The sequence below is a fragment of the Pyxicephalus adspersus genome, chromosome 9 (assembly GCF_032062135.1).
Source record: "Pyxicephalus adspersus chromosome 9, UCB_Pads_2.0, whole genome shotgun sequence".
NCBI classification, from domain to species: Eukaryota; Metazoa; Chordata; class Amphibia; order Anura; family Pyxicephalidae; genus Pyxicephalus; species Pyxicephalus adspersus.
Genome location: NC_092866.1, coordinates 4,461,929 through 4,477,042, shown reverse-complemented (window position 1 = coordinate 4,477,042; position 15,114 = coordinate 4,461,929). Strand labels below are relative to the sequence as shown.

General features: G+C 43.5%; 1 protein-coding gene across 1 annotated transcript in view; it reads right to left on the bottom strand.

Annotated features, from left to right (window-relative positions):
- Positions 1 to 12,682, bottom strand: part of VPS35 (VPS35 retromer complex component) — a 62,082-nt gene extending 49,400 nt beyond the window's left edge. Inside the window, exons 1-2 of the mRNA XM_072422283.1 lie at positions 12,597 to 12,682; positions 6,259 to 6,357 (exon numbers count right to left, since the gene is read on the bottom strand). Of these exons, the coding sequence (XP_072278384.1) occupies positions 6,259 to 6,357; positions 12,597 to 12,599 (102 nt within the window). The 5' untranslated portion in view covers positions 12,600 to 12,682. The remainder of the gene's footprint in view (positions 1 to 6,258; positions 6,358 to 12,596) is intronic.
- Between the last annotated feature and the right edge of the window lie 2,432 nt (positions 12,683 to 15,114).

Here is a 15,114-nt window from a genome sequence, read left to right as displayed (position 1 = left end):
TCTGCTCATTTAAGAGCCCTCAAAACCCAACACTTCACCCTCACCTACCCGTCTTCTTCTGTCTCTTAAATCCACCATTCCCTATCTCCCCTCCTATTGTGTGATACTTCCCCACCTGCTAGATTGTAAGCTCTTCGGGTCAGGGTCCTCCCCTCCTCCTGTGTCACTGTCTGTATCTGTCATTTACCTCTGTTTAAAGTACAGCGCTGCGTAATATGTTGGCGCTATATAAATCCAGTTTATTAATAATAACACTACAGCCAAAAGTCCCCTATATGCCTGATCACTCCAGGCTTCTGGCCACAAAGCTAAAAATTGATTGCCAGGAAACGCAACATTCCTGGCTTCCTCTGTGCATGCTGGAAATGATTTCCCACACACCCATGCAAGAGTTTATCCCAGCCCGGCCAATCAAGACAGCAAAAGTAAGAATAAGATGGCTGCGCCCTGACAGGGAACCAGGACAGGTTTACTTCCGCTTTAACCATTGCGGTGCGGTGGAGCCCCACTGCAAGGGAAGTTTTTGACACCTCTTGAAATGTAAACTGTAAAAGTTTGTTATATGCCCAATCATACTTAAATTATTGAATTCCATGCAACTCAACCTCCTATTAGTAATTCAAAGTGCCGTATAAAAGAATCTCTGATCATTGTGCAGGCAACAGATCTTCATGATCATCATGTGACCACAGGCTAGTTTTCATGTCAATACCCATAAAGGAGCGATCATGTGATGCAGACCAGCTGATTATAGGGCACCATGCCTTTGGATTCAGCCTCCGGTAAATATAGACACATGAAAACACATACACGTAAAATCTTTGCCTGCAACAGCAAAAACTATTTTTCTAAATGTATCCTTCCAATTTAGAAAGAATCAACATCTCCCTGCATATCATTCTCTAGGAAATTGCGGAGATGTATGGAGGACCCAGATAAGAATAGTGAAGTCTTCATGTGTAATGCTCAAGGCTGATGAGAGGAGCAGATTACACGCACACAGGATTTATATAGCACCGACATATTATGCAGCGCTGTACAAAGTCCATAATCATGTCACTAGCTGTCCCTCAAAGGAGCTCACAATCTAATGTCCCTACCATAGTCATATGTCATTACCACAGCCTAAGGTCAATTTTGGAGGGAAGCTAATTAACCTAACTGCATGTTTTTGGGATGTGGAAGGAAACCGGAGTACCCAGAGGAAACCGACACAAACACGGGGAGAACCTACAAACTCCATGCAGATAGCGTCCTGGCCGAGATTCCAACCTGGGACCTAGCGCTGCAAAGGCCAGATTGCTAACTAATGAGCCACCGTGCTGCCCATCGTACATGCCCCTTTCCTGCTGCAAGAATAGTAAATATGGCAGCACCCATACAGATGAACAAGCCAATCAAAACCCTCCCTATGATGGCTCATTTTGGTATTTTATCAGCTGCAATAAAGCTTGGATCCTGGCACCACTATAGAGATTTAGGCTGGATACGCACTATGCAATGGTTTTGCAAATCAATGTCCATTGGACGATCAAGGCAATGAAATTCAAAATTATCAAAATGATTATACTTACCATTGTATTTACATTCTTGGCTTTTTACCCCCCATCGATTGGTTGGCCAACGTTTTTAAAGCTAAACCACATTTTTTGTGTTACAAATCAACATATCAATCAGCCGTATTTTCCTCAGAATTTTTTTAAATGGGAAGAAGCTGTGGCCTCTGTATTGTGACCAGCTCGGCAGTTACTGAAAAGTGCCGGGTGGTGCGCCCAGCTAAAAAAAATTAATTAGAAAGAGTAAAGTGTTCAACCCAGATTTTTTTTTAAGCCGGGTGGGAAGAAATTGTAGGCTGGCTCCTGTATTGTGACTTAACTCTTCAGTAACCACCCAAAAACAGCCGGGCGATTACTGAAATGTGCCGGGTGGTACGCCCAACTAAAAGGGTCTGGGAAGATCACTGTAATGGTGAAAACAATCTTAAAGAACCCGCAATTACTTACCTATCCCTATTTCATAGCAGGGAACAGTCATCGTCCTTCTCCTTTACTTCCTGAAGATAATCTTTGGCCGTGCCGGAATGACATACCCCCCGCACAAGCATGAGGAAGTTCATTCTTTCCCAACATGCGCCAGGTTCCCCTGGCAACCAACACATGCGCAGCGCAGCACAATCTGACCGTTGGGTGGCGATCAAGCAGGTAAGACGTATTGCTGAATGGGTTACATTCACCTACCTAAATCTGAATAGGTCAAAGTGCAGCTTTAGTTCCACTTTAACACTGTAAAATATCAACCAGTGGGTGGCTCATTAATACTTGTAATCAAAAGGACCAAGGCTTTGCATTCAGTCATTTTAAGCTGTAAGCAAGCAAACTGTAGATCACTACACAAAAACGTCATCTAACTAATAAATCAATTAAAAAAATTTTCTGAGGGCTGCACAACACTCCATAAATGCGTGCAGACAAATCTGCAAACAAGTTTACATCAACTGAAACAATTGAACCAAGTCTGCATAACAAATATTTGTACTCCTGGATGGTAAGCTCTTCAGGGCAGGGTCCTCTCCTCCCCCGGTGTCACTCTCTTTATCTGTCGGTCATGTCCCAATTTAATGCATAGCACTTGATGCACCTCGGATTTTGGATCCTTTCATATGAGGCCATCCAAGAGATAGAATTCCAAAAATCTTATTATATATACTGGCAGCACGGTAACTCAGTGGTTAGCACGCTGGCCTTTGTAATGCTAAGTCCCAGGTTTGAATCCCAGCCAGGACATTACCTGCATGGAGTTTGCAGGTTCTACCTATGTTTGCATGTGTTAGGTTAATTGGCTTCCCCCTAAAAAAATTGACCTTAGACTGTAATAATGACATATGACTATGGTAGGGACATTAGATTGTGAGCTCTTTTGAGGGACAGCTAGTGACATGACTATGGACTTTGTACAGGGCTGCGTAATATGTCGGCACTATATGAGTCCTGTCAATTATCAAACAATAATAATGTTTGCTTGTGACCTCCATTGGCAGGACACACAAAGGGGTACAAATGCAGACAATTGTGAGGGAGTATTCATACAAGAAATATATGAATATGAATCTTCATTCACCAAGGATTATTTTTGCTGGAAATTTTTTTTTAATGACTTAAAATTATATGACAGGTGAATAATTTTAGTGTGGATGGATTATGGGGAAAATTATAACAGGTTCGCTTTAACTCTATCTATAGATTATAATATATTGTGTAAGAACAGATTGCAATGTAATAACCACTCGCACATCCACAAGTCTAAAAATGTCCAACAATTGAGGGAGGCGACGTCATCGCTGATATTGTGCAAGGGAACATAAAACAGGAAGACCTGGGAAGGGCAATGAGCCGGGCATGTGACTGCTGTGCCGATTTACCCATTACTCATAAAAGTAGCCATGAAAATCAATGATAATAACTATATACAGTGTTCAAGACAGAAATTTTTTGAGCTGGGTGGGAAGAAGTTGTAGGCGGGTGGTAGCCCTAGTATTGTGAACCAACTGTTCAGTAATCACCCAAAAACAGCCGGGTTAGTCACCGAAAAAACCCGGGTGGTGCGCCCAGCTGATATATAAGACTATGTAGACACGTCAAACGATTCTGGTCCGATATGAAGGTGTACAGAGTCACCAAAGTCTTCATTGTCACTCATGGACTAGTAAGATTCATGAACGACCACAAAGTGAAGGGAGGAGGATGCAGCAGAGTGCTGCTTGCATGGAGCTGTGTTTACAGTGCTCGTTCGGTCATCTGTCACTCTTTTGTCCCTGGAAACGATCATACAAGATTGTTTCTAGTGACAACAGTTGAAGATGTGTACCCATAATTTAAAAAAAACTTACCAATTAAAGTATGTACGTCTATAAAAAAAAAAAAAAAGGAAAAGGTTAGCTTTAACTCCAAATGTAATAAAATTATTGGTATGTTACATGACGTGACATTTTTTTGCTTTTTTTTCCATGGTGCAAACATAAGTTGAGCTCCGGTTTTACCAGCTTTAAAGGCGAACTAAACACATCTGGGAACAATTGTGCACAGGCAGGTGCTGTATTGAAGAAGAGACAGCAGTGTTCTCCCGGCCTCCTTTAGCTTTGTGCACCCCCCCCCCCCCGGCACTTTTCAGCAACCACCCAGCTGTTTTTTGGGTTACAATACAGGGACCACCACCTGCCTACAATTTCTTCCCACCTAGCTTAAAAAAATTCTGGGTTGAGCACTGGACCGGCATTCGTAGCATCGGATGCCAAGTATCTTGGTATTCATGGGCAATGAATGAACTCCTGTGCGCATGTGCAAAAGTTACATCACTCCAGGCTGGCCAATCAAAATGCCAAACATGGAAGAAAACCAGGTGAAGATGAGGGTGTCTGTGACAGAATATTTAAGTAGTGTTCTCCCCGGCCCCTCTTTGTTGGGCGCACCACCTGGCACTTTCTAGTAGCCACCCGGATGTTTATCGATCCTTGGGTCACAATACATAGGCTGCCACCCACCTACAGCTTTTTAACTAAAAAAAAGTTTCTGGGTTGAACAAAGTTTCTATGTTATTAAAATTTTATTCAGGCAGGTATAAATATGTTATTAATTGCAGCAGGGACAGGCAATGCCCCTTCTGCAATAAAGCCGGTTTGCTTGCAAATTATTGATGAACTTCAGCATTCCACATGAACATAGGACATGAAAGGGAAGGATGCGAGCTTTCCAATCCATCAATCTAACAGAATGTTCTATACTACTGTTACCTTCATATAATTGGATTGGAAAGAACCAGGAGGGCTAACACATTGCAGGGATCTGATCCCGCTTCATCAGGGCTGTAAATTGAGTTTGACCAAAAGCTTCTTTTGCAAAGATACCAATCCTGATACTGGCTACTCTAACAACCCTCATTGCTGAGCTGGCCCGTTTAAAGCACAGATATCACCCTACATAGAATTTCAGCTTCCGTAGGCTAGGTACACACGTCAAATCATTCTCATGTGATTATCGCCTCAGGGTTTATAATGGACGAGAATCTGGCGTGTGCACAGCAGTCATCCAACGTCGTTCATAGATCCGTCCTGGCATATCCACTAACGATGAGTGACCGCAATGTAAGTAAAGGGAAGGGAAGAGAGCACAGCGGGGTGCTGCTAGCTCGTTCCCCCCTTTCACAAAGCAGAACAGTGCTGTATGTACAGAGCTTGTTCAATCATCTTTCAGTCTTTTGTCCTTGGAAAGGATTGTGAAAGATCCTTTCCAACGACAAAAATCTATCATGTGTATGCAGCCTTAGTTGCCATTTCAAAAAGTTATACCTTCTGCTTAAGCTGCATATTACCCTGAATCCCCAAACATGTTGCCTATTCTAGAAATGTAAATAATCATTTTAGTTGTATAAGGATTGCCAGGGTATGGGACATTTAGGCCCGATTTAATAAAGCTCCTAAGCTGAAGAAGATACACTTTCATCAGTGAACCTGGTGATCTAGCAAACCTGGAATGTATTTCTTAGAGGACATTTGCCATCTATTAATAAATGTTTTTAATCCTGAACCAGATCATTCCAAGTTACCTGGTTTACCCATGTTCACTGATGAAAGTGTATCTTCTGCAGCCTTAGAGCTTTAATAAATCAGGGCCATTGTTTTACTTGACATATGCAATGCCCATGCTGACTAAGTGCAGCACCTTCATTCCTTGTGTAATGACGTTTTAGCTGTGAGTGTTGTATCTGCTTAGATTCACCATCATCATTTGTTTGGGTGACTATTATCGCCATTATTCGAAGGGAGAATTTTAAGTTCTCACTGGTACAGAAATTTATGGGAAATCTTTTAACTGAATATCTATTAGTAACAACTAGGAGGCCATTTTCCCTTTTTCTGGAAAGACTTCTTGTTTCCTTTTGTATCTGCAGGACAGGAACTGCATATCATTCTCCCCGATGGGACACAAATGAAAAAATGTATATTCTAAAGTTTGGCAGGGCCAGTGTCAGATCTGGAAATTGCAGAAAAAAAATTCACAATGCTGGAAATCAAGTTTCCCTACAACAGTGGCAGACAAATGGTGATGCAGAAGACCCCTGCACTTGCTTCTCCACCAATATTCCATAAATTAACTTCTATCCTCCAATCAGAACTATTTCCAGAAGTTATAACACTAACAATCTATGGTAATACAGGATTACAGAGCAATCTTTTAGGAATCCCTCCAATCTGATTTTGCTTACCAGACATCTCTTCATCTGGAATGATTGCACCTTCACGGCTTGAATGGCTTCATCCAGCAGCTTCTCCTGCTCATCCTGGGGGGATTGCTGTGTTGTGGGCTTAAAGAAAAAAAAATTAAAGTTCATATTCTGCAAAATGTGTTTTAGTAACAAACATACTGGCAAAATAATACACAAAACAAGTTTCCATTGGTCAGTGATGCCTGAGACACTGAGCGACCGGGTAAAGTAAGCTTGGCAAATCTTTATTTTAGAGCCAGGAACATAATTACCATAATCAAGGTTTTGGGTTTTGACATTCTGAACGTCTGGGCTCAACTTACCATTCTATCGTTCCACTGCTGCTTTATTCAGAGCAATTACAAGGTACTTCTAGGTATGGAGAGGTATGGGACTAATTTCTTCTCATATGACAGATTTGGGGCTTTGCGAGTGGCCCAGCAAAAACACATGGGGTGAGAAAATAGCCCAAAATTTCCAACTAGAGCAGATTTTTATTTTTTTTTTAAGCTGGGTGGGAAGAAGCTGTAGGCGAGTAGTATTGTGACCCAACTCTTCAGTAACCACCCAAAAACAGCTGGGTGCTTACTGAAAAGTGCCGGGTCGTGCACCCAGCTAAAAGAGACCGGGGAGAATACTGTAGAACTAAAGTTTCACTTGGAATATTGGCAATCAGGCAATTGTTTTTTTCAGAAAGAGACAGGCGATGTCCTTTCAGTAATAATTAGTCTTATCTGTCTGATAGCCGCCCAGTTGTAAAATTTCACTGAGCTGCATATGCGTCCCAGGAAAAGTCAGCTTCCCTTGCGGGTGTCGGGATGGAATAAACTCCCACACACCTGCACATGAGTTTCATCATCCCATCTTGGTCATAAATAAGGATGTGGAGAAGTAGAAGTAAAAAGATGGCTGCACCCACAATGGAATGGAAGCGGTGGTTATCAAATACAGGGGTTTCCCCGGACCCTTTTAGTTGGGCGCACCACCCAGCACTTTTCAGTAAGCATCCATCTGTTTTTCCAAAAACATATATTTGGGTCTGGTGGCTATTTTGTGATGTCAATAAAACCGAATACAGTTTTCAATAAACCTTTACCTGACTCTTTCCTCTAAAATCTATATTAAAAGCCAGACTTCCCACCGACCTACCTCATAGACTGCCTTCCTACCTACCTATCCCATACACAGTCTTCCCTCCTACCTATCCCATACACAGCCTTCCCACCTACCTAGCCCATACACGGCCTTCCCACCCACCTAGCCCATACACGGCCTTCCCACCCACCTAGCCCATACACGGCCTTCCCACCCACCTAGCCCATACACCACCCACCTACCCCATACACAGCCTTCCCACCTACCTAGTTCATACACAGCCTTCCCACCTACCTACCTCATACACAGCCTTCCCACCCACCTACCCCATACACAGCCTTCTCACCCACCTACCCCATACACAGCCTTCCCACCTACCTAGTTCATACACAGCCTTCCCACCTACCTAGCCCATACACAGCCTTCCCACCCGCCTATCCCATACACAGCCTTCTCACCCACCTACCCCATACACAGCCTTCCCACCTACCTAGCCCATACACGGCCTTCCCACCTGCCTACCCCATACACAGCCTTCCCACCTGCCTATCCCATACACAGCCTTCCCTCTGCTCCTCTTCAGCTGCCTCTCTTTGTAGTTCTCTTCATTGGCTTCCATTTCACCTTAGAATCAAATTCATTATCTGTGCTTTGCCTTCAAATCCCTCCACAGTTCTTGTCCCACTTACCTTTCTGAACTGATAGAAAAATCCCCCCCTAGCCGCTCCCTCCGCTCCTCCCATGACCTAATAATGACTTTCTCACTCATAACCTCATCACATGCACGGCTCCAAGACTTTTCTGGAATGGTCTTCCTTGTCCTATTCGGCCTACTCCTACTTTCTGCTCATTTAAAAGAGCCCTCAAACCCATCTTTTCAAACTCACCTACCTGTTTATGTCTCCTAAACCCTCACTACTCCCCACCATTCCATATCCTCCTCCTATTGTGGATATTTATACAATATACATATTTGGGTCAGGGTCCTCTCCTCCTCCTGTGTCACTGTCTGTATCTGTCTTTCATTTGCAACCCCTATTTAATGTAAAGCGCTGCTTAATATGTTAGCGCTATCTAAATCCTGTTTAATAATTGCTGTTATTATTATTTAATACAGTTAAGCCAAAAGTGGAAAGGTTAACTTAGAATGATCTGAATGGATGGACTGGTCCCGATCCTTCTGGCCTTTCAATTAGTCAATTTTCTATCTATAGAGCCATTAGGCTTTCATCTCTGAAACAGAATTGACTTAAAATCGTTCTGAAGTACGAATGGCTTGTGTGACCGATCAGATGCCAGATACAGAAAACTCAAAACAAAGGAGAACAAAGCAAGTCGGAATGGAGAGGAAGCAAAAGGAACAACTTCTCAAGGGAACTTCAATCCAACTAAAATGATTACAGGGAAAAACCACACAAGCAAAACTGGAAATCAACCCACCGTCTACTGAATGCCAAAACACCACAAATTCCAGCTTGTCCTGGCAACAGCTAAACATCGGCAGGGTCCCTGTCATATGGTATTTGTAATAATTAAGGGAAATGTAGAACTTTTCATTGTTTACAAGAGGTGATATGGTCATGGTCACCTCTTAGGGTCTCTTTAAGGGCACATGTGAGATACCATGGCGTATGCAGTAAGTACATACATGGAGTAAGATCACCTGTCCTTCATTGCACCACGTAACTAATGCGCTCCCTTGAGCTGCACTGGTAAAAAATAAAGCCGATTTTTAGCTTATCCACGCATGTTCAAGTCCCATTAGTAATAAATGGGCATGTGTAACAACATTCGCAAATGCGTGTATTTAAAGTGGAACTAAATTCAAAATAAATTAAAAAAAACACAACTTTAATCCCGCAGATCTGTCAATCCATCGGGAGGTTTGGTCCATTAGGTCCCGCATCATCCTGGCATCTTCTTCACTCTTCTTCTTCGTACATCATCCGATCTTGCACTGCGCATGCCTGGGATCGGTTTAGGTCCACTTTAACAATCAAGTTTTTCTTACAGGTTTTAAAATTGGGTAAATACGACCTCCGATGAACAATAACACATGATATATTACATAATATCATGATTTAATTAACAAAGCCCAGGTCAAAATGCAGAAGCAATTTGTGAAAAATCCATAGGATAGAAGAGGGTAAGTATCAGCCAGATGCTGCTCATCAAATGCATTGATTAATCCATCATCCCTCAATAAAAGCAGAAGTTTGCTGGTGTGGAGCATTCAGGTGTGTGTTACCACAATGCCAAGAGAAAAGACATCAGTGATGATCTTAGAGAAGCATTTGTTGCTGCACGTCAATCTAGGAAGGGTTAAGCTACGTACACACGGCAGATTTTTATCGCCCGATAATCGGCATCGGCCAATTATCGGGCGAAAATCTTCCGTGTGTACAGTCGGTGTCGTCCAATGTCCGGACGACCGACCTGCCGGATCCACGGACGATGGACGACAGCCGATCGTAATGAAAGTGAAGGGGAGAGCGCGCAGCAGGGTGCCGCTCCGTCGCTCTCCCCCTCCCCTCTCCATAGAGCATGAACGGTGCTGTATGTACAGCATCGTTCATGCATCTTGCAGCACCTTGTCGTTGGAAAGGATCGTGAAAGATCCTTTCCAACGACAAAAATTGCAAGTGTGTACGCAGCTTTAGTCTACGTACACATGTCAGATAATTCTCATCTGATAATTGCCTTAGGCTGATATTGGATGAGAATTTGGCATGTGTACAGCGCTCGTCGTCCTAAAGGATCCACAAATGACGAACCATCAAAATGAAAGTGAAGGGGAGATAGCACAGTGGGGTGCCACTCTGTCGTTTTCCCTATCCCCTCTCTATAGAGCAGAACGGAGCTGTATGTACAGCGTCAGTGTTCTCCCCAGCCCCTTTTAGCTGGGCGCACCACCCGGCACTTTTCAGCAACCACCCGGCTGTTTTTAGGTGGTTATCAATGAATTGGGTCACAATACCAGGGCTGCCACCCACTTACAATTTCTCGCCACCCGGCTTAAAAAGATTTCTGTGTTGAGCACTGAGCGTTTATCATGCATCGTTCACTCTTTTGTCATTGGAAAGGATCTTTCACAACAAATATTGAATGTATGTACCAAGCTTTAGAGGGCCAATTTCAGACAAAGCTGAAGTACATAATTCTACAATGAAAGATTATAACAAGTTAAGAACATTCCAGACAGTTTTCAATTTTCCCAGGAGTAAATGTCCGAACAAATTCTACCCAAAGTCCGAATGTGAAAACCTAGAAAAATTTCAAGAACCCCAATAGCTTTATCTCACCTCTACATGACAATGCAATTTAAAAAAAAAGTCTGAACATGTATGGCTTTGTTTGGGAGGAATGCCAGGGGAAAGTTTCTTTTCTCCAAAAAAAATCATAAGACTCCTGAAACAAGCGACCAATGTGGAGATGTTTGGCCATAATGTACAGCGCTACATTTCGTGAGAATCAAAAAACGTATCAGCACAAACAAACTGTGAAGCACGGTGGTGGAGGGGTGATGCTTTAGCCTGATTTTGTAGCCATGGGACCTGGGCATTTTGCATTACTTATGTCAACCATGAACTTTTCTGTGTACCAAGATATTTTAGAGTCACATATGAGACCATATATGAGACCATTTTTGGCCAAAGCTTGGTCAAAAATGAATCATGCAACAGAACAATGATCCCAAGCGTTAGCTTCAGCTGCTGGGGAAGCTCAACATTTCTGGCTTCCCTTGCATATGCCGGGGATGTATGAACTCCTGCGCGCCTGTTTGAAAGTTACGTCTCCACGGTACAGCCAATCAAGATTGCAGAAGACTGTCGATGAGGAGCAGAAGAAGGAAGAAAGATGGCACGCCCTACAAAAAAGCGCAGATAGGTACATGCCGCAAGCTTTAGTTCTGCTTCAATTCTGAACAGATATAATAAACCTGATCCCGGGGAATCTCCCCATTTTAACCGGTTATTAAAAAATTATTTTTTTTGCTGCTCTAATTTGGTAACTGCACCAAAAACGTGATTCATTATCTTCCAACAGCAACCTGTCGCTTACAGGAAATGCGCTGCGATCTGATGCAGTTACGTGCAAAAAATTGGTTCCAAACCACTCCCATTCACTTAAAATGGAGCACATGGGTCTGCAGTGAGCCTGCGACAGCACACTGCGGCCCAATACGGGTCTGAAATGGCCCTAAGGATCCAGGAATTTACAGTAGTGAGGTCAGCCGGGTATATCTGCAATGGTAGATTAGTAGTGCCTTGTACCAGGAAACAGCACTAGCAATGGACCTGGACGGATTTGGGTGAGGAAAGAAACTACAGGATGTGTTGGGTTGCAGGGGGCCGATATTTGCCCAGAGTTGGGCTTTAACCCTTTTCTTATCCAAAAAAAAGTTGTACGCAGGTGATATCAATGCGGAGTGGACGCTACCTTCACCTCTTTACCCCTCACAGGGCCCATGGATTGTGTATAACATAACCCTGATCAGGATATGTACATTCACACGTATCATACCTCCAGCACTGCACATGATATACACGGATGATCATACATCACTAAATATCTCCAGCAGTATGTATGATGTACAGATTTCATGTCAGGTGAACACGTAACCAACCTCTGATTGTATACATGGCGGAAAGTTGTGTACTACACATGTTATGTAGTGATATATGATCTTCCATGTAGATCTCCAGCAGCATGTATGATGTAGATTTCATGTCAGATGAACACATAACAACCTGATTGTATATATGATGGAAAGTTGTGTACATACGTAAACAGAAATGTCATTTATATATCCTGCAACTGCAACCAAATGCATGGGGGAGTGCATGTGCGCATGCATAGGTACATACATGATGTTAGGGTATGAGCAGGCACATACATGATGTAAGGATACACATACATGACATTAGGGTGTGTACATACATATAAGGGTAGCAGGATTAATAGGTGTGGATGGACATAGTTGTATGAACACACAGAGCACCCCCCTGCACCTGTTGACAATGGTACACCCCACCCCTGTATACCTGCCAAGGCCAGCAGTGGTCCCTCTCTAAGTATAGGCCAGCAGGCAGGGCCCAGGGCCTTCTTCCTGCCACCTCCAGGTCCTGCCTTACCTGGCCCCTCCAGCCACCAACACTCCCCCGCTCATCCACCCCCTGGCCCCCTCGGTCGCAGCACAACCAGCACAAAAAAATTCGGGGTGAAAGAACCCCAACACTCACCATGATGTCTCAGCTTCTGCCTTCAGTCATGTGACCTGCACGCTCCGCCCCGCCCTTCGCTATAATACCAAGCCGCTCATTGGTCCACTCTCGCTGCACTCTTTGATTGAGCCGTTTCAAGGAAGACAGACAAGGGCGTTGGCCAATCAGGCGGCTAGGAAGGTAAACGTCGTGTCAACGCGGGCTCTTCCGTGTCACCTCAGTAATCGGTGTCACCTCAGTGAGGAGTAAGAGGCCACGGAGGGCTTCTCTGTGACAGGAAATTGTTAAAATCATCCTAAATATCGGTGTATATTAGATAAACAGGCCTATGTGATGCCTGAACCAATATAAAGCAGTAACCTGGTCACACCCCTTATGTAAATACCCCAGAAAACATAGAAATGGGGGGAAAATGGCCCCACAGCTGCCAATAAAACAGGTTCTGTGTCCCCTGTTCCCCTCACTTCCTGTCTTGGTGACAACACCACAGGAAGCTTTTGCAATTGCCACTTTAAAAAATAATTCCCAGTTATCTCTTTTCTAAATTTTGGACAAAGCCCCTGCCAGGGTTTTTTTATTGCAGTCTGTGCCCCCACTGGGAAGATTTGCCCTCTGTATTTGTTCTGGTGGCCATTATGTAGAGTGAATATTCCGAACCTTATGGTTGCCATGGAAACAGGAATAGAAAAGGATGGGGACGCCGATTCCAAGGGCCTGCCCTTTATTTTGGAGAGATTTCACCTCATTTCCTGTTGGGTCTCCAGGACGGGAAGTGAAGTTTTACTAAAATAAGCAGGGGCGTAACCCCTCATTTCCTGCCCTAATGACAATATTGCATTGGAATAAGGACAACTCTAAGGATGACCTGACACCTATGCACCGGGCCTGCATTACTGCTCATGAATCATTCACTTTTGATCCCTAGTGCATGCCGAACTCCCCTTCCCCCTTTAATGCACTTGCTTTGCTGAGCACCACAACGCACGCAATGCATTATTGCCCTGTGAGGTGAGCTGCATCAAACAGACAACCTTACAGCAACACGCTAACATGCATCATAACAGGTGGCTTCACCACCTCCAGCCACCAAGGGGTGCCAACAATTCCGGAGACACCCCCAGTCTTGCATGAGTGTGGAGAATGGAGGTGCTAATGACGGAGGCCATAGAGTAATTAATGGTGGAAGCCACAGAAATGCTATTGACGGTCTTTCCAGAGTCTCCCATCATAGAAGCAACGGAGGCACTAAGATTAGAATCGCTAATTGTGGAGGTCAGAGAGACACTAGTTATGGAAGCAGCAGAGTCATTGTTGAAATTATGATGGAAGCCACAGAATTGCTAACTATGGAGTCAACAATGGGCTCTCTAAATGGTGGAGGCATTGGAGTCGCTAATGATGGCGTTACCAGAGGCGCTCATGATAGAGGCAATGGAGGCGCTCAGGATAGAGACCTCAGTGATGTAGTCAATGGATGAGCTGAATAATGATGGCAAAAAAAATCCCATAAAATGGAGGCAACATAGGTGCTAACAATGGAGGAGCTAATGGTGGAGTTATTGGAGGCAACATTGATGGAAGTGCTAGTGGTGAAGGAGACCTTATTTATTTCATCAATGGAAATGATAATGATGACGGCAAAAATCCAAATGATGGAGGCAACAGAGGTGCTAAAAATGGAGAAAATTGAGGAGTTAAAGATGGAGACAATGAAGGCACTGATGAGAAATCAATAGAGACCTTAGGAGGAGGATGGAGGCAACAGAGGTGCGAATAATGGAGGGGCTGAAGACAACGTCCACAGAGGGTGTGGTCATCGTAAATCCTAATTTTGTAGTCAGTAGAGGCACTAATAATGAAATCAAAGAAATGGTATTGATGAAATAAGCAGAGGTACTGTCATAATAGAGGCAGAGGAGGCACTAATAATAGAGGTTGTAATGATGGAATCAACAGAAACCTTATGGATGTAGTCAGTGGAAGTATTTATGATGGAGTCAATGTAGGTACTAATGATAGAGGCCATGGAGGCTCTAATAAAGAAGTCAAAAGATTTCTAATAATAGAGGAGCTAATGACTAAAGTCAACAGGGACCTTAATGATATCAACATTGGAGGCAACAAAGGTGCTCATGGTGGTACTAAAAATAGAGGGGCTATTGAAGGAATCCACGCTCATTATCCCCCACTAGTCCACAGAGACCCTAAAGGTTTAGTCAACAGAAGTCTTAAAAATGTAGTTAGTAGAGGCGCTAACGATGGAGACAAAGGAAATGGTAATGATGAAATCAGTGGCGGTACTATGATGGAGTCAGCAGAGGCTCTTATGATAGAGGCGGAGGAGGCACAAATAGTGGAGTTAACGGAAACCTTAAGGATCTAGTCATTGGAAGTACCGTGTTTCCCCGAAAATAAGACCTACCCCGAAAGTAAGACCTAGCACTATTTTGTAAACCTGCCCTAATATAAGACCTACCCCAAAAATAAGACCTAGGAGAAAAAGAAAATAAAAGCATACATACCGGTAAATTAAAAA